Consider the following 16,010-nt stretch of genomic DNA (forward strand, 5'->3'; position numbering starts at 1 on the left):
CTAGGACACAATTATTCTGACCCTGGGTTGTGGATGACCCCTGTCAAACCCCTCCCAGAAACAAGTACCCGGAGTTTTAGTCCTCTTTTCTAGCTTTTGGAAAACAAAACAATCCTATTTTATACTATTGTGGAGTAAATTGAACTGCGATTTATGTTTAATAATTTGCATAGCCAATTTCATGTGTAGAAGACAGTTCTATTACATTTCCAGCACATAACATTTTTCACTTCTGGGGAAAAGCAGGGTTACTCATGCCTCCACCCCCGCTTTGTCTCCCCTCCCCCCACCTCACCCCGTTACACTAATGATGACAACACACAGCCAAGACATGGGCTTTCAGGAGCCTACAGTGTGGTTTTTATTTGAACCCAGGTCTCTTGGCCCGGCCTGCCCAATGTGGAGCCCGCAGCCTCCCTGCCGCCCTCTGGCCTGTAGACCTCTGGCCTTGGACTGGTCAGTTGGAGAAGCGCAGCAGTTCCTCATCCCCTGTGGACAGAGAGAAGCTCAGGGAGCAGGTGTGGGGCTCTCCCGAGGGTCCATGGGAGGGGACCATCGGGAGGGGTTGCCTCATGGAGGAGGAAAGGCAGCTTGGGCTGCATTGAAGCCTGAAACTTCCTCTTGCTGAATGACTTGGTATCTAAAAGTGCATTCCACAGAATGATCTGATGTTTTGCTTCTTCTGATTTACTTTAGGTGCCATTTTCCAGTGGGGAGATAAGGTACAGAAATCTTAAATGGCTCTGGAATGCTATTACTGGTCTCAGTGTAGCACCACCCTCATTATCAGAAACAGCTGCCGATAGCTGAATCCTAACTGTGCTAGGCACTGTGAAGTCTGGGAAGTAAGTACTTTGTCCCATTTTACAAAAGAGAAAACAGGCTCAGACTGGCACTTGCCCAGTATGGCCAGCCTGGGTGTGGCAGCACCAAAATTAGAGCCCAGCTCTGGCGGCTCTTCAGCCTGCCCCGGTGTTTGGCCAGCCCTTCCCCACATACCCCATCCCAGCTTGGATAAGGCCTAGGGCTTGGCCCCATTTTACAGATGGGAAACTGAAGTCCAGAAATGGAATGGGCTGGTCACCTGGTACAGAGTGCAGAACTCAGCTCTCCAGACCTTCACCTTCTACAGGGCTCTCCTACCTGGACCCCAACAGCCCCTTGGCCCAGCCTGGCACCCCGCAGAGCCACCTACCATCACCAGGGACACCACAGTACTCCTTGCACTCCTTCTCCGAGTAGAACTTGTTGCCGTTGCCTTGGCAGCCCCCATAGGTGAAAAGGATGCACTTCCCCTGAACAGCATCAAATGCCCAGAGCTGGACGGAGCCTTGACAGGGACCGTGGACTATGGGGAGATTGCAGGCCGCTGTGGAGTAGGGGGGAGGCACACGGCATTAGTAATCCTTATGATTGGCGGACTTGAGGCTAAGCACCTGAACTAGGGGACCCTGCTCATCTAGGCCACCTAATCCCCCTCTTCTAGACTGGGAAACACAGGCCCATGAGAAGAAATAACTTTCCTAGGGTCATTCATATGCAAATGTGCAATTCCTATGACTTCGGGAAACTTGCCCTGGAAATCCACCGCTAGAACGTCCTCTCTTAGCTACCTGTTCAGTTGGCAAGTGGTGTGTTGGGAGGGCAGCATTGAGCGGTGTGGCATGCACAGAGGGAAAGGGCCTGCACTCACCCACAGTTCGGCAGGTCTGTAGACACTCCTTCTCTGAGATGAAGTTGTTGCCATTGCCCAGGCAGCCGCCATATTGGAAAGTCTCACAGGCCATGGACGAGCCATTATAGAAATACCTCTTAATCATCCCCAAGCAAGGACCTTCTGCATAGCCCAGCTGGCAGGAATCTGGGGAAGGGCATAACAGCAGCACTTAGTGCTTATTGTGTATCTGTCACCAGGCTGGACACTTGCCAGGAATCATCTCATTTAGTTTTCATCTCTGTCCTAAGAGGAAGGATTATCAACTCATTTTATAGATGAGGAAATCGACTCTCTGAGAGGTTAAGTGACTTGCTCAGGCTCACATAGGCTGAGATCCAAAACCATGGCTGTTGAATTCTATAATCAATGCTCATTCCACTCTATAACCTGGGGAGTTACTAGTGACCCACAGACACGCCATCCGCTGTGTTGATCTTGTTTACCCAGAAACTGTAATAATAGTAGTTGATACATTCACCAGCACCCATGCCAGCCAACCCGGCCTCTGCACTGAGGTCCCACCCCCATGCCGTGGCTCTCATTGTTCCTTCCCATGAAGTGCATTCCTCCATAAACCCCACCTGGGTACCTGGACACAGCAGGAGTTTCCCTTCATCTGTAGAGTCTTCCTTGATCCCCTCACCCCTCCATCCTTTGAGTTACCCTAGCCTGTTAGCTGACCCTTTTGGGTCCATTTCTTCCTTGACTGCCTCTCCTATTAGACCAGAACTTCCAAAAAGACACAGATGGTTTGTTTCTATGACCAAGGTGCCCGGCACAAGGTCTGGGCTGGCTGGAGCAGGGATCAGTGTTTGCTGAGTGAGTTGGAGAGTGAGTTTGTAAACACTCAACTACACAAAGCATCCTTATGTCCTTTCCCCCACCTGTTCCCACAAGAGCCATGATGGTCAGCTCCGCAGGCTGTTATCCCACTGTACAGATGAGGAAACCAAGACTAGGAGACCACACAGTGATGCGGACAGTGAAAGGATTGGCTTCTCATCGTGGAGCTGAGTTCCTAAGCTTAGGGACCATGCCTTATCGCCTCTCCCCTCACAATCCCTGTCACGGAACAGAGTACTTGATTTGCCTTTTCTAGACCCAATCCTTAACTCTAGCAGAAAAATAAAAGAGACTTCATGGTCGTGAAGGAGCCAGAGGGAGCCAGCCCTGAGTCCTTCCTCTCTGGAGTAATGCAGAAGGGGCTGAAAAGGCTAGTGATCATTACCTTCTTTCTTCTTTAAATCGGCTATTAGTTGCCCAGCCCCTGATCCTTCCTCTTCCTGGGGCAGCACAGCCCGCCGGGCTCTCTATGGGGAAGAAAGAAAAGAAGCTGTTGCAGGGACCTCGCTACTATTGCTCACATGTACCCCTGGAATACATAACTAAACCATGTACTTCAGGAATCAAGGTGGAAATAGAAACACAGCTATTACACCGACTAATGGACTGTTTCCCCAAACACATCAAGCTGAACTCCAAAACGGGCATCACAGGACAGATTTCCGGTATGGAAGGGAAAATTGGCACCTCGAGGTATAACAATACCGACTTCCAGTTGAAATGCCAAAAGAACAAAATAATGGAAAAAAACCTACGCCACAGTTGGAAACCAGAGGAGGGCAGCACTCCCATGTTAGAGACTTAAAGGCAGTTTTACACAATAGAGTATGGGAGTGACTGGTTTGCAGGAAGGGATGCCTACAAAGGAAGCTGCTTGCAGAGGAAAAGCTTTCTATGGAGTAAGGAGAAGGACCCTGAGACACCCGAACACTTCTAACTGTAGCGTTGGGGACTGCAGAGCAAGGGAGACTGCCCAAGCTGTCAGAAGTGTCTCTGAGTATAGAGTTCCCTGAGGCAAAATCCCAGGGTAATTTAAGAAGGGGTGAACAGGGAAATGCCAGCTACCAGGCAGTCCTCCTGCGCAGTGGTGAGACCTGGAATCTGCAAAAGTAAAACTATAGTAACTTTCAACTTTTCCCTTCTCCTTTTAAGGTGCAACTGAAAGCTGTGATTAGGGATTCCACTGCCTGCCAGACCCCGTCTCAGTGGTTGCATATAGGCCTTCCTTGGGGAGAATGAAGGAAAAGGGAAAAATCATGGGACAAGTTAAATAACGCAGATGCTCAAAAGAATCAGACTGGGCTGGAGAAATATCCCTACTAAACACAGGATGACAGTAAGAAACAGGAGAAAATTTAAACCATCAGTAAAATTCAAGGTGACATTGCATCAATATAACGTAAGTGAACAGTTATGGAAATGAATAATACGAGAGAAGTAGAAAGTTATTGGAGGTGGAAAAGATTGTGTTGAATTGAACCACACAGTAGAGATAATAAACTGCAGTTTAGAGATTATAAGAAAGAAAGTCACGTACTCGGAGGTTTAGAAGGAGAGGTAATCAACATAGAAATAATAGAAGAAAACTTTTCCCAGTGGTAGAAAGACTTGAGTTGTCCAGTTATAAGAGCTCAAGGGCAATGAGGCAAAATTAATGAAGAGCCCCACGTAGATCTTTCCTAGAGACAAAGCGTAAAGAGCCCAGGGGCCCTCAGAGTAAATTAATGGTATGACGGGAGCTGCAGAGCACTATGTGAGGTTGTAAGAGGGAGAAGGTTGTAACCCAAGGATTCTTCACTCATCCAAGCTATTCACCATGTTATAAACACAGAAAGATATTCTCAGACATGTGAGCATCGAGTTTTCCACCCATGTATCTTTCCAGAAAAATTATTTATAGAACTATCCCCACCAATTGAGAAAGAATATCAATACAAAAAAATAAAAATAAAAATGATGCAATAGGAAAGAAACGATGGTAAATATAAAGCCAATAAAATATAGAGTTGAGGGCACATGATTGTTAAAGTGGTCATACAATTTAATGTAAATGTTAATTCTCAAAAAAAAAGGTGGAAAATGTAAACATCAATCTCAGATTACATCCACAAAAACGGGGATGTGGGAAGCATGGAAGGAAGAAAAGGAAGTGTGCTATATTTCTCTCTTATGCAAGTGGTGTCATTAGTTATTGTTTCATTCTTCACACTGGCAAGGAATAAATTCCACTGAGATCTGGATTAAGATGGAAGATTGATCTGTCCCTCAGAATTGCCCTCTTCAATACCTAACAATTAGCAAACAATTCAGAAATACAAGCCCCCAAATGTTCATCAACATCACTCAAACAAGGAGAGGGGCATAATTGAAAGCAAAAAACTGAAACTGTCGGTGAAGGAAAGAAATCAGATATTCTGGAGCTGAATAGGGTGGCAGCAAGGTTCAATTCCTAACCCTGTTCTCCTACTCCTAGTCCTGGAAAATCATCAAATTCCTGACAGCCCTCCCTAATCCTGAGATTCCCAAATCCTGAGAGAAAAAAATTGAGGGGAACCTTATCTTTTTCCACTTCTGACAGAAGAGCAGAAAGAATGACTAGAGGGAAGAAAAAAGAAAATAGTCTAGAGGCTGACTCTAAGTGACGGTTCTGGAGCTACATGACCTAATGTTCTGCGTGTTGCCATGGGACAGCTGTACATTGCTGCCAGCCTCAACCAAGTGGCAGGAAGCCCACAGAGGATATTTAGCAGTCCTTCAAAAGAGAGAGCAAAATGAGGCTATTCCAAACAACCTTGGACTTCAGAAAGTGGATGGGACACAAAATACCCAGACCTTACACTAAATTGGGGTGGGAGGAGACTAGACTCAAATTTAGTGGGGAAAGGGCCAAGCAGTAAATGAAACTCCCCACCCCACCATATCAGTTCAAACAGAAAATTTGGCTAAAACTGACTAAGCAAGAGCAAGACAAAAGGAAATGATACAGAAACCACCCAGCTCCACTTCAGAACTAAATGAAACAATAGCCTGAACAAGAGAAAGCCCAATGGTCGTGAACTGCCTAGACTTCCCCTCAGAAATGGACTTACATTCCCAGAGGCCAGAAGTGCGGCTGTTGACAGCCCTCAGCGATCAGCCCCTGCTCAGCGAAGGGCAGCCCTCTAGCTCAAGGTCATGTGTCCTGCCCAGACTGATCAAGCCCGCCCCTCAGCACCATTGGGACAATCAGAACAGTCCTCCTGGTTCCAGAACTCCGTAAAGGTTTTGCTGAGGCATTGTGACTGCATTGCAGTGCTACTTCTCCCTCTGCTCACTCCTCCCTTCATCCTTTTCCTTCCACAAGTGCTGCTCTAGGGCATCCCACCTGTGACACCAACTGAGGAGACAACACAACTCAAGGAGCAGAAGGAAATTCCCCGGTGGCCTCAAGCTATAGAATGACTTAATAAGAACATGCATTTATTAAAACAAGACTCAAAGATGAAATGGTAAACAACAGAATGAGATGAAAAGAGAGAACCCAGGCCCCGATAAACAAATGGAGAACCAAAACAACATAATTTCAGAGCTAGTGAATAAATGAGAAATCGTAAGGAACAAAATGGATGCTGCTAAATGGAGTGACTGTCATGAAAGAAAGACTGGTGATAAGTCCAGTGAATACAGATGAATGTAATTTGGGAGAAGCTAGTACATGTGGAAGACAAAGATGGCTGCAGGATGAACGAGTGTTCCTGACGTACTGAAACCCAACGAAAGGAATGGAGGATGGATTCCATATGGTGCAAGAGAGTTCCCTGAAATACAGAATAAATCTAATCGGTGGGTAGAAATAGCATGTTGTATTCCAGGAAATTTTGATATGGAATTCTCAACACCAAGACATGTCCTTATTAAGATGTTGATTTCAAGGATAAACTTTGTTCAGGCATCTGGGCAGAAGAAACAAAGTGCTTACAAGAAGAAGAAATATCAGGCTGGCCTCCAGCTTCCCACAGTGATAATCAGTGCCTCAGAACAATGGAAAAATGCATATGGAGCTTTCTCAGAGGGAAAGAAAACATGACTCAAGAATATGACACCCACGCAGAACGTCATTCAAGTATGAAAGACGCAGGCGGACATTCACAAGCAGGAAAGAATTCAGGGATTAAAACATTCACGAACCCTCCTTGAAAACACCCCTGGGTAAAGAAATGGCACAATTACGAGATTAATAGAAATGAATAACTCATGAATTGAAACACTGTGCTTATATTCACTAAGGGTAAGTGTAGAAGCCATTAAAATACGTAACTGCTAAATGTCTCGGAATCAACGACAGAGCAGAACGGCGATGGTAGCAATATGGACAACGTCAAGGGAAAAGGGGACAGGAGATGTAACAAAGTTTGAGAGGGCTAACATTTGTCTTTCAAATCATAGTGACAATAGATATTCTCTAAAAGCACATCCAGTGATGCCAGCCTCTTACATGTTTTGTTTTGTTGTTTTTTTAAGCTTGAATTTACTTAGAGCATTCTTTAGGAAATGAATCTCTTGTGGTAAAGGAATATCTACTTGAAGTTCAAGAAGTTCACTTCATTTTTTTAAAAATTCAAATAAAACTACAATTAAAGCTTTTAAAAATTGCAAATAGTTCCTGTAATATACCTAATATATCATGGAATAACAGTATATCTAAATCTGTGCACCTGTCTATCTAACACCTTCCTTCCATCTGTTCTTCTATCCATGCATATGCATGTCAAGATTCCTGGAATGATGTGAATGGTGGTAGTTTTTAGGTGGTGGAATTTTTAAAAAACGTATTTTTTATACTTTTCTGCATTGTTTTCATTATTTATAATGAACATAGTTTTATAAAATCACTGCTAATTTTTCTTTAAAAATGTAGAAGCAAACAAATAATACGTTAACACTGTTACTTCTATGTAGGAATAAGGACATGTTTTTTCTTGTGTTGTTTCAATTTTCAAGAATATATTTCTAGGGGGCGGCCAGTTAGCTCAGTTGTTGCTCTTAACAGTAAGGTTGCCGGTTCAATCCCCACAGGGACCACTGTGAGCTGCTCCCTCCACAACTAGATTGAAACAACTACTTGACCTTTAGCTGATGGGTCCTGGAAAAACACAAATAAATAAAAGAAAAAAAAGAACATATTTCTGAATAGATTTTATATATAATTATACATACACATATATACAGACACACATCAGTAGAATAAATTAGAACATATAATTTTCAAATAATCGTAGAAAAAATAATGAATAAAGCTTAATCAAAAAGGAGGAAAATAAAACAGAAGAGTAAGGAAGCCCCAAAAATCAAAAAGCAACATAGGAGAAGAGGTGGTTTGGGAAGTTGCTTGCTCTCAGGTTTGCTGTTTTTTAGAAAGATCAATTAATTTTATTTCAGTATTGAGTATTGACTATTGTTATTTCATTAAGTGTATGACTGCTTTTAGGTACTATGCTTAAAGGCCTTTTCTAGCATTTGGCTGAATTCTAGCACCTGGAAGGTAAGTATAATCAGCCCATTTCACAGATGAGGAGAGTGAGGTGCAGATGGAGCAGCAACTAGCCTAAATGACAGAACCAAGATTGAGTCCAGATGGGTCTCATTACAAAACCCATGCCCCTTTCTATCTTCCCTCCACCCTTCTCAATGACCCCACCTACCACCACAGCAGGACCTAGGCAAGGGCAGCAAAATTCAAGTAGGCAGGGAGGGGATGGAGTGGGGAAAGAGGTACTCACTGCGGGTAGAGTGGGCTCTGGTTCCTGCTCCCCAGGGACACACTCTCCTAGATCAGAGGACAGGAGACAGAGGTGAAACAGAGGACCTCTTTTGGAGGGCATTTCGCTGGGAACTGTCTTGTGCATTAGCCCACTTCATAAATGGCTCCACCCACATGGCTTGCTGAAGGTCATTCATTGGAAAAGAAAGAGACTGGTGGCTGCACCATCACCCCCATTTGTGTCAGCTCTGCCCCACCACCAGCGTTTCATCAGCCCCATCACAAGAACAGCAATGACTAACATTTGTTGGGCACTAACTAGACACCAGGCACAGCACTATTGTATTGAATGGCTTTACCTCATTGACTCCTCACAGCAACTTACAAGGGCGGCATTATTATCCCCATTTTACAGATGAAGAAAACGAGGCTCTGGAAAGCTGACCAGCCAGAAGACACAGAGCTCAGTGGGAACCTAGGTGCTGTAAGTCTGGAGCTCATGATCCTAACCCCAATACTCTATTGCCTCCTACGAGGTACTTATGGATTTGGATATAACCTCACTTAGACACGTGGAAGTAGAGTGGACACTGAATTGGTTCTAGTCCGGGCTATGCCAGGTCCACGCTGTGTGACTTGGAGCACATCCAGGGGCCCCAGCTGCCTTCTCTGTAAAGAAGGAAAGGGGACTGTAGCCCTGCTTATCTCAGAGGGTTACAAGAAAGACCCAGGGGCTGGGAAGATGTTCTCTGGGCCACAAAGGATGAGGAGGGCACACAAATATGAGGTGGGGTGGGGATGCCATTTACCTCTGTTATCCACTGTGAAGGTAGAGTCCTCGCGGATGCCGAAACGCTGGGTTAACTCCCTGAATTCCTCCAGCAGGTTTTCCCGGAGCTGAGGCCTCCGCCCTGCCAGTGGGAAGCAGAGAAGACGCCTAGAACCACAGGTGCCTGGGCTGGCAAGGCCTGAGATGATTTCACCCAGTGTTTTTTATTTAGGGGAAGTTTGAAAATCATTGGCCCAATTTGATCTCTTCTATACACTTAGGGAAAGATCATCTCCAGAAGAGGAAGAGGTGTCCCCTTCCCGGCCCCGACCCAGGGGTCCCAACTCCCCACACAGGGCTCTTTCCACTGGTTCCTTGACGGGCCTGGAGGCTCTGGAATTCTCTGGGCCTGGAATTTTAGGATCAAAAGAAGAGGTTTCTGCCTCAAACGGGAGACTGAGCTCTACCTCTTCCAAGAATAGTAAATGTTCTCACCTTTCTTTAAGTGAAGTTTTGTCAGAAGGAAAAAGCAAAACTCCCTGTTCCTCCCCACTCCACTATTCCTACGTCACTGGTCTCCTATCATCCCCAACTCCAATGAGCTTATCTGGTTCCAGGCCTTTACCATAGAGCTTGATGGTAATGCTGTGTCCATAGCGGGGGCTGAATTTCTTGGTCAGAATAATAGCATACTCATCGTAGTTGGTGTAGACCACATAGGACTCTAGGGTGAGGTTCCATTCTGCATGGGAGATGCAGGAAGCAAAAGGGCTCAGTGGTCAGAAGGCTCCTCTAGCCTGAGATCGTTCTCCTGTTTACCCACACATCATCTGTTCAGCCATCCTGTCCGCCCATCTCTCTGTATGCTTGTTTATCCATCCATCTTCAGTCTCTCTCTAGCCATCCATCTCCTCCATTCATCATTAATTCATCCACCATCATTCCATCCCTCCGTCCTCCCCACATATCAATCCATAAATTCATCCATTTTCCTTCTTCACTCCCTCCTTTCTTCCTTCCTTCTTTCCCTCCTTTCTTCTTTCCTCCATCCATTAAACCATCTAGTTTATTGATCTATTAGATGTCTGATTAACTCACTTACCTGCCATCTATACATGTATTCATGTACCAATCACTTGTTTGTTCTCTCATTTGTTTATCCAACCATCCATCTACCCAAACATTCATATATTCAACCCCTAACACAAGCGTTTGACACATAGAGTATCAAATAACTCAATAAACATGAGCTGGACAAATGAGTAGATTCATGTCCAAGTCTCTCTGTCATGAAGCACCATACACACTGTGCATGGTAGATGCCCAGCACATTTTTATCAGGTGACTGCTGATGGCTAATCTGAAGACTGATGAAATCTTGATGTTCTCCTCAGCTTTCATACCATCACTGTAACTCTGGATGTGCACGTGCGAGACAGAGAGAGAGAGAGAGAGAGAGAGAGGAGAGAGAGGTGGGGGGGAAGGAGGAGATAGAAGAGGAATTTTGGAGGAAGGCTAGATGACATCTCAGAAATATGGGAGGAAAGGTTATAGTCTCATGAGCTGAGACAGAAGGAAACAGAGCTTAAGGCATCAAGGTATTTTTTAGCCAAGGAGAAAACTGGATGTCTCCTTGGACTCAACTTACTTGGTTTCTGATGGAGGAACTTTCTATTAGTGTCTGCTTTCTCATAAGTCTCAGAGATCTCCTCACAGAAGCCATTTCTGGAAATGAACAAGTGCAAAGAAAGGTAAATTCTGGTAGAGACCATGGTCCTGACACCCCACTCTCCCGCCGGGTCCTCCCCAAATTTATTATTATTATTATTATTATTATTATTATTATTAAAAGTAACACTTTCAAATATCTTGTTTAACCTTCACTCCAGGCCTTGGAAGCACCCATTTCACATATGAGGGAACAGAAGGACAGAGAAAAAAGGGACTTATCCATGTGATCCTTGGCAAATCCAGCAGTAAACATCAGCTTCCTTAACCAATTCTGCACATTATACTGAGACTCTGGGGAATCAGAGTGTATCCATTAATTAACATATTCACTCATTTATAACTCTGTTTGTTCATCTGTGAAATGGGGATAATGATAGTTTCTAACTCACACAGTGGCTCTGAGGACCAAATGAGGTAGCACTATGCACATCTTCGCTATTATTGTTACGGTGAATATTCTTTAGCTAATGACCATTGAGCAGTGTCTCTGTGCCAGGCCCTGTGCTATGTTCCAGGAATACAGGGGAGGGCAAGACAGACCCTGTCGCCTCATGGAGTTTACAACGAAGTGGGGGAGGTGGGCAGGCCAGAGGCAGATGCAGGCAGTGTGCCATGTGGGGGGGAAGAACAAGGGGCTCCGAGAGCACAAAGGAAGGCATGTGACCTGAACTTGGGGGGCCAAGGAGTGCTTCCTGGACAAAGTGACATAGAACCTGAGTCCTAAAGAAGCATAGGAATTAGCCCAGGGAAGTGGGGAGAGGTTTTCCCAGTAGAAGGAACACACAATGCAAAGGCCGAGAGGTACGAGAGGATGGAGGAACTGAAAAGTCCACTTGGGTGGGTCACAGAGTACATGGGAAACAGTGGGGCAGGGAATGGTGACTTCTGAGAGGGACCTGGAAGGCCACGTCAAAGGGGTTGAATTTTATTTCCAAGGGCGATAGGGAGCTATGGAAAGGTTTAAGCAGATTTGAGATTTTGAACGGTCTTTCTGGTTGCTGCGTGAAGAATGGATTGGATGGAAGGTTAGAGGTAGGGAAAAATATACAGGCTGTTGTACACAACCAGTGAAGAAATGAAGGTGGCTTGGCCCGAGGTAGTGGTGGGGAAGAGGGGAGAAGGGAACAGACGGGAAGGAGTTCGGAAGCGATGGATGGGACTTGATGATGGATTGGATGGCTCGTGACAGCAGAGAGAGGCATCTAGACCACCTGCTCCTGCCCAGGTTTCCAGGTTGGGTCCCTGGCAGGTAGAAGTGCCCTTACTGAGCGAAGGGATGGCCAAGGAACAAGAGCAGGTTGGCAAGCAGGCATAGTGTTGGGGGCATTGTCCTCGAGGTACAGATGGGATGGTTAGAAAGGGAAGTCCAGGGGCAGCAGAGCAGAGAGATCTGGGGCTCACAGGGGCGGGCCTGCCTGGAAGGGGAGGTCTGTAACTTCCAGGATGGGGTCCCTCTTGCGCCTCCCACCCCGTCCCCAAGCTCACCGCCAACGAGTGCTGGTCACGTTGATCTGGTTCTCCGTAGCTCCCTCTCTCAGCGTCAGCGTGCTTATGGTCAGCCTGTTGTTGAACCTCGTCAGCCATGGGCAGGTGGTGCCCGCGGCCACGCCGAACCATTTCCCGTAGAACTAGGAGGCAGCCACAGCCCTGAGGATCTGGCTTCGCCGGCGCCCCTCCCTCCTCTCAAGGACTAATCCTTTTAAGTGATAACGTCTTACAGCTCATTGGAGGCCACACCGCTTTCAGGGAGACAGAACCCTAATGGTGGAACTGGGGGCATGAGCAAGCTTAGGAAGATGTGCAGACGGGGTCACACCCCCCAGCAGAAGGCCTGACTGTGCTGCTCACGGGACAGGGTCCAGACCCTGTGCCCCAAAGTCATCACAAGCCCTTCTCAGATAAGAGCAGGGGCCCTGTCTTTCACTCCTCCGCGACGCGGTGCTCCCCACCTCACCAGCAGCTCGTGACTCCTTCTTAGCACCTATCTCCTTTCCTCGAGCGGGTGCAGGACAAGCTGCCACCTTTCTCCCGACTGCACATCAGAGAGTTGGGAGCCCTCACATCCTTGCGGAGGGTCAGTGAGCCTCCGACCCTCCGCCATCCCAGACCACGCCTAGGGCCCTGCCCCTCACCACCCCTCTACCCGTCACCCGAACTTGTCCCTGAAAGTAAACAAATTCCATCGAACGCCACAGCTGGGAGGGACTGGGAGCCCCTCATACTGAAGTGGAGCTTGAGCCTTAAGTGGACAAGGTCCTGTTCAAGGTCACCCAGTGATTTGGGGCAGAGCTGGGGCTGGAATGCTGTCCTAGGACGCCCCCACACAAAGTCCCTCTCATTCCCACCAGTCCTGATTTCTGTCCTGCTTCTCTTCTCCCCATAATACCACAGGCCACCCCTCTCCTGTGAGGGTAGAGGACCCAGGACGAGATAACAGAGATGTGGGGAGAGGTGAGTACTTAAAGGGTGAAGGCTGGGGTGGGGGCGGGGGTCAGGAAGAGTCATGACAAGCTAGGCAGTGTGTGTGTGTGTGTGTGTGTGGCAGTGGGGTGGCGGGGTCTGCAAGGACAGCAGTCAGGACAAAGCCTTCTCCGGGGTGGGTTCTAATCGAAGTGTGGATTCCCCATGAAGCCTGAGAGGGCAGGTTTGAATGTGAGGACATTTGACTCAGAATTAGACAAAAGTCCCAAAGAATGGCAGATGCTTAGAGTTGTCACTTCAACAAAACTCAGATGGTCTGAGCAGGAAGGGCCTTTAGGAACCCAACCCTGGAGTTCCAGATGGGGAGACAGAGACCCCGAGGCAGTCAGGACTTGCCGCCCCAGCAAAGCCCAGCTGCACAGATACCCGCCATCACCCCCAGAGAGGCCAGTCTTACCCTAGAGATGTTAAAGTTCTCCTGCACTTGGATGTTTCCTGGCAGTGTTGGCACAGGGTTGGCACTCACCACCAGGCAGGCGGTCAGCAGCAGAAGCAGGGCCCCGAGACTTGGCATGGCTCTGGCTCTTGAACCTCAGTCTGGGGACAGAGATACTCCCTGCCTGAGGCAGCTGCAAACTGCGGCCAGGGAAGGGGCCTGCCATTTGTAGGGGACCTTGGTGTTTGCCCTGCTCAGCCGGGACCAATCAGGGCCCCAACGCCAGTTCTGATCGATCCCTTGTAGGGCCCTGGCTGGGGTCAGTGGTCCGAAGGGGCCAGCGTGTCTGTGTCAGAGAAGGCATTGGCCAAACACGACAGGACCCAGATGCAGCCCTGGCTGGCTTCACCCCCAGAAGGTTTCCCTGAAGCCTTCTCACCTATCACGGGGTGGTATGTGAGGATGGGGTACATGGGTAGCCCTGGCCTTTCCTGCTGAGTCATTCCACCCGGACTTCACACTCCTGTGAGACAGCAGGACAAGCCTGATTGGGCCTATTTCTCACATGAGAAAACGGAAGCCTAGGGAGAGGAAGTGCCTTACCAGAGACCACCGGGAAATCTATGCCAACGCCAAGACTGGAATTCAGGCATCCTGTCTCCAGACTTCCTTCTCTCAGCTTCCCACAGCCCTGGCAAATAATAGTAGAAATCATGATGATTATACTAACAGCTTCTGTTCACTGAGTGCCTGCTATGCGCCAGCTCTGTTGAATTCACTTAGCACAGAAGTGAATTCAATCCCCACAAACACCCCATAAAGTAGGTACTACTTTCCCCCTTACAGACAGGGAATTTGAATCTCAAGAGGTAAAGGACTTGCCCAGGGTCTCGCCTCAGGGAAGTGGCATTGCCGGGGGAGGCAGCATTTGGTGTGGTTGACAGCATGGTCTCGGGAGCCAGACTGCCTTCTGTGCCAGTCACCCGCTGTCTAGCCTTGGGCGAGTGACGTTTCCTCTCTGTTTCTTGGTTTCCTCAACTATAAATGGGGATAATAATAGTTCATAGTATTGTTGTGAAGGCTAAAGGAATTAACACTTATAAAGAAAGCATATGGAGAGCACCTAGCACATAGTAAGAGCTGAATATGCTTGTAGCAGGTTAAATGGTGTCCTCCCAAATTCATGTGCACCCAGAACCTCAGAACGTGATCTTACGTACAGACGTAATGAATTAAAGTGAGGTCATACTGGATGAAGTGGGCCCTAATTCCAGTGACTAGTGTCTTCATAAGGGAAATGGGGGGGAGATTCAGACAGGGCCCCAGACACACAGGAAAGATGAGCCTGTGAAAACCGAGGCTGGGACTGGGGTGAGGCAGCTGCAAGTCGCGGACCACCAAGGACTGTGGCAGCCACCAGACGCTAGGCAGGCGAGGAAAGATTCTTCCCTACGACCTTCAGGAGGAACAGGGCCCTGATCGCAACGTGGAGTCGGACTTCTAACTTCCAGAACTGGGAGAGAATCAATTTATGTTGTTTTAAGCTACCCAGTTTGCAGTTTTTTGTTTCTTTTATTTTTCATGATACTTTTTAAGCAACCTTAGGAAACCATATGGCATTCGTTAAACTAAACATTTAAGAGAATTTTTAAAAAGCCAGGTCTGTTTATCTGCAAAGCTCACACTCTTGCCGGGGAGGCCGCAGGCCCTCTCCACGGCTCTTGGCATGGAGTGCCCTATACACGCACCAGCCTCTCTGCTACAGCTGGGAATGACCCCCCTTCAGACAGGAGGTTCCAAAAACAAGATCCTTGCTCGTGAGAGAATCCAGGAGTTCCCCCCACAGTCAGTAAGTCCAACAAATGGTGTGTCAGGTCCCTTCTGTAAGAGCCACGCAACACGTGTACCTTGCACCAGTATCAGGAACAAGTGCGTCTCTATCCATCGTAAGTGAGTGTGTTTCCTTTGCTCCAACACTGACAGTTTGGCTACTGATGGCGTCTCCTTTTTGCTTTGGCTTCCAGGATGCTCAAAGCCATGTGACAAGTTTAATCACAGCAACCGTATTGGCTTAGATTTTGGGGACAATTATCTTCCCTCTTGTTTACAAAATTTCTCACTCTTTTATGGTTTGGTCAGTGGTGGCAGTAAGGAGGCAGTCTGAATTAAGAGGAACGCAAAGAAGTGGGAGCTGGAAGTTCTGGCTTTGGGGATGGCTTTCCCTTTCTGAGGCCTGCGTTCCTCATCTGTAAACGGAAGATAACAGTCCCTATCCTGTCTGCCAAGAGGTTAAGTGAGGGAGTGTGTGACAGTACTCTGTAAAGTGTCCACTGCCTTACCTGTGTGATGGACT

At 47.3% G+C, this 16,010-nt stretch overlaps 1 protein-coding gene across 1 annotated transcript; it reads right to left on the reverse strand.

The window, feature by feature from the left end:
* Positions 1 to 334: 334 nt before the first annotated feature.
* Positions 335 to 13,795, reverse strand: AMBP (alpha-1-microglobulin/bikunin precursor; the record flags this gene model as incomplete). The annotated part of the gene is made up of 10 exons (XM_081066704.1): positions 335 to 489; positions 1,196 to 1,369; positions 1,694 to 1,861; positions 2,946 to 3,027; positions 8,320 to 8,366; positions 9,110 to 9,211; positions 9,695 to 9,811; positions 10,718 to 10,794; positions 12,286 to 12,428; positions 13,679 to 13,795. 10 exons carry the CDS (start codon positions 13,793 to 13,795, stop codon positions 458 to 460), a joined length of 1,059 nt encoding a protein of 352 aa, XP_080922830.1. The 3' UTR covers positions 335 to 457.
* Between the last annotated feature and the right edge of the window lie 2,215 nt (positions 13,796 to 16,010).

This window comes from Rhinolophus hipposideros (genome assembly GCF_964194185.1).
Source record: "Rhinolophus hipposideros genome assembly, chromosome: 11".
NCBI classification, from domain to species: domain Eukaryota; kingdom Metazoa; phylum Chordata; class Mammalia; order Chiroptera; family Rhinolophidae; genus Rhinolophus; species Rhinolophus hipposideros.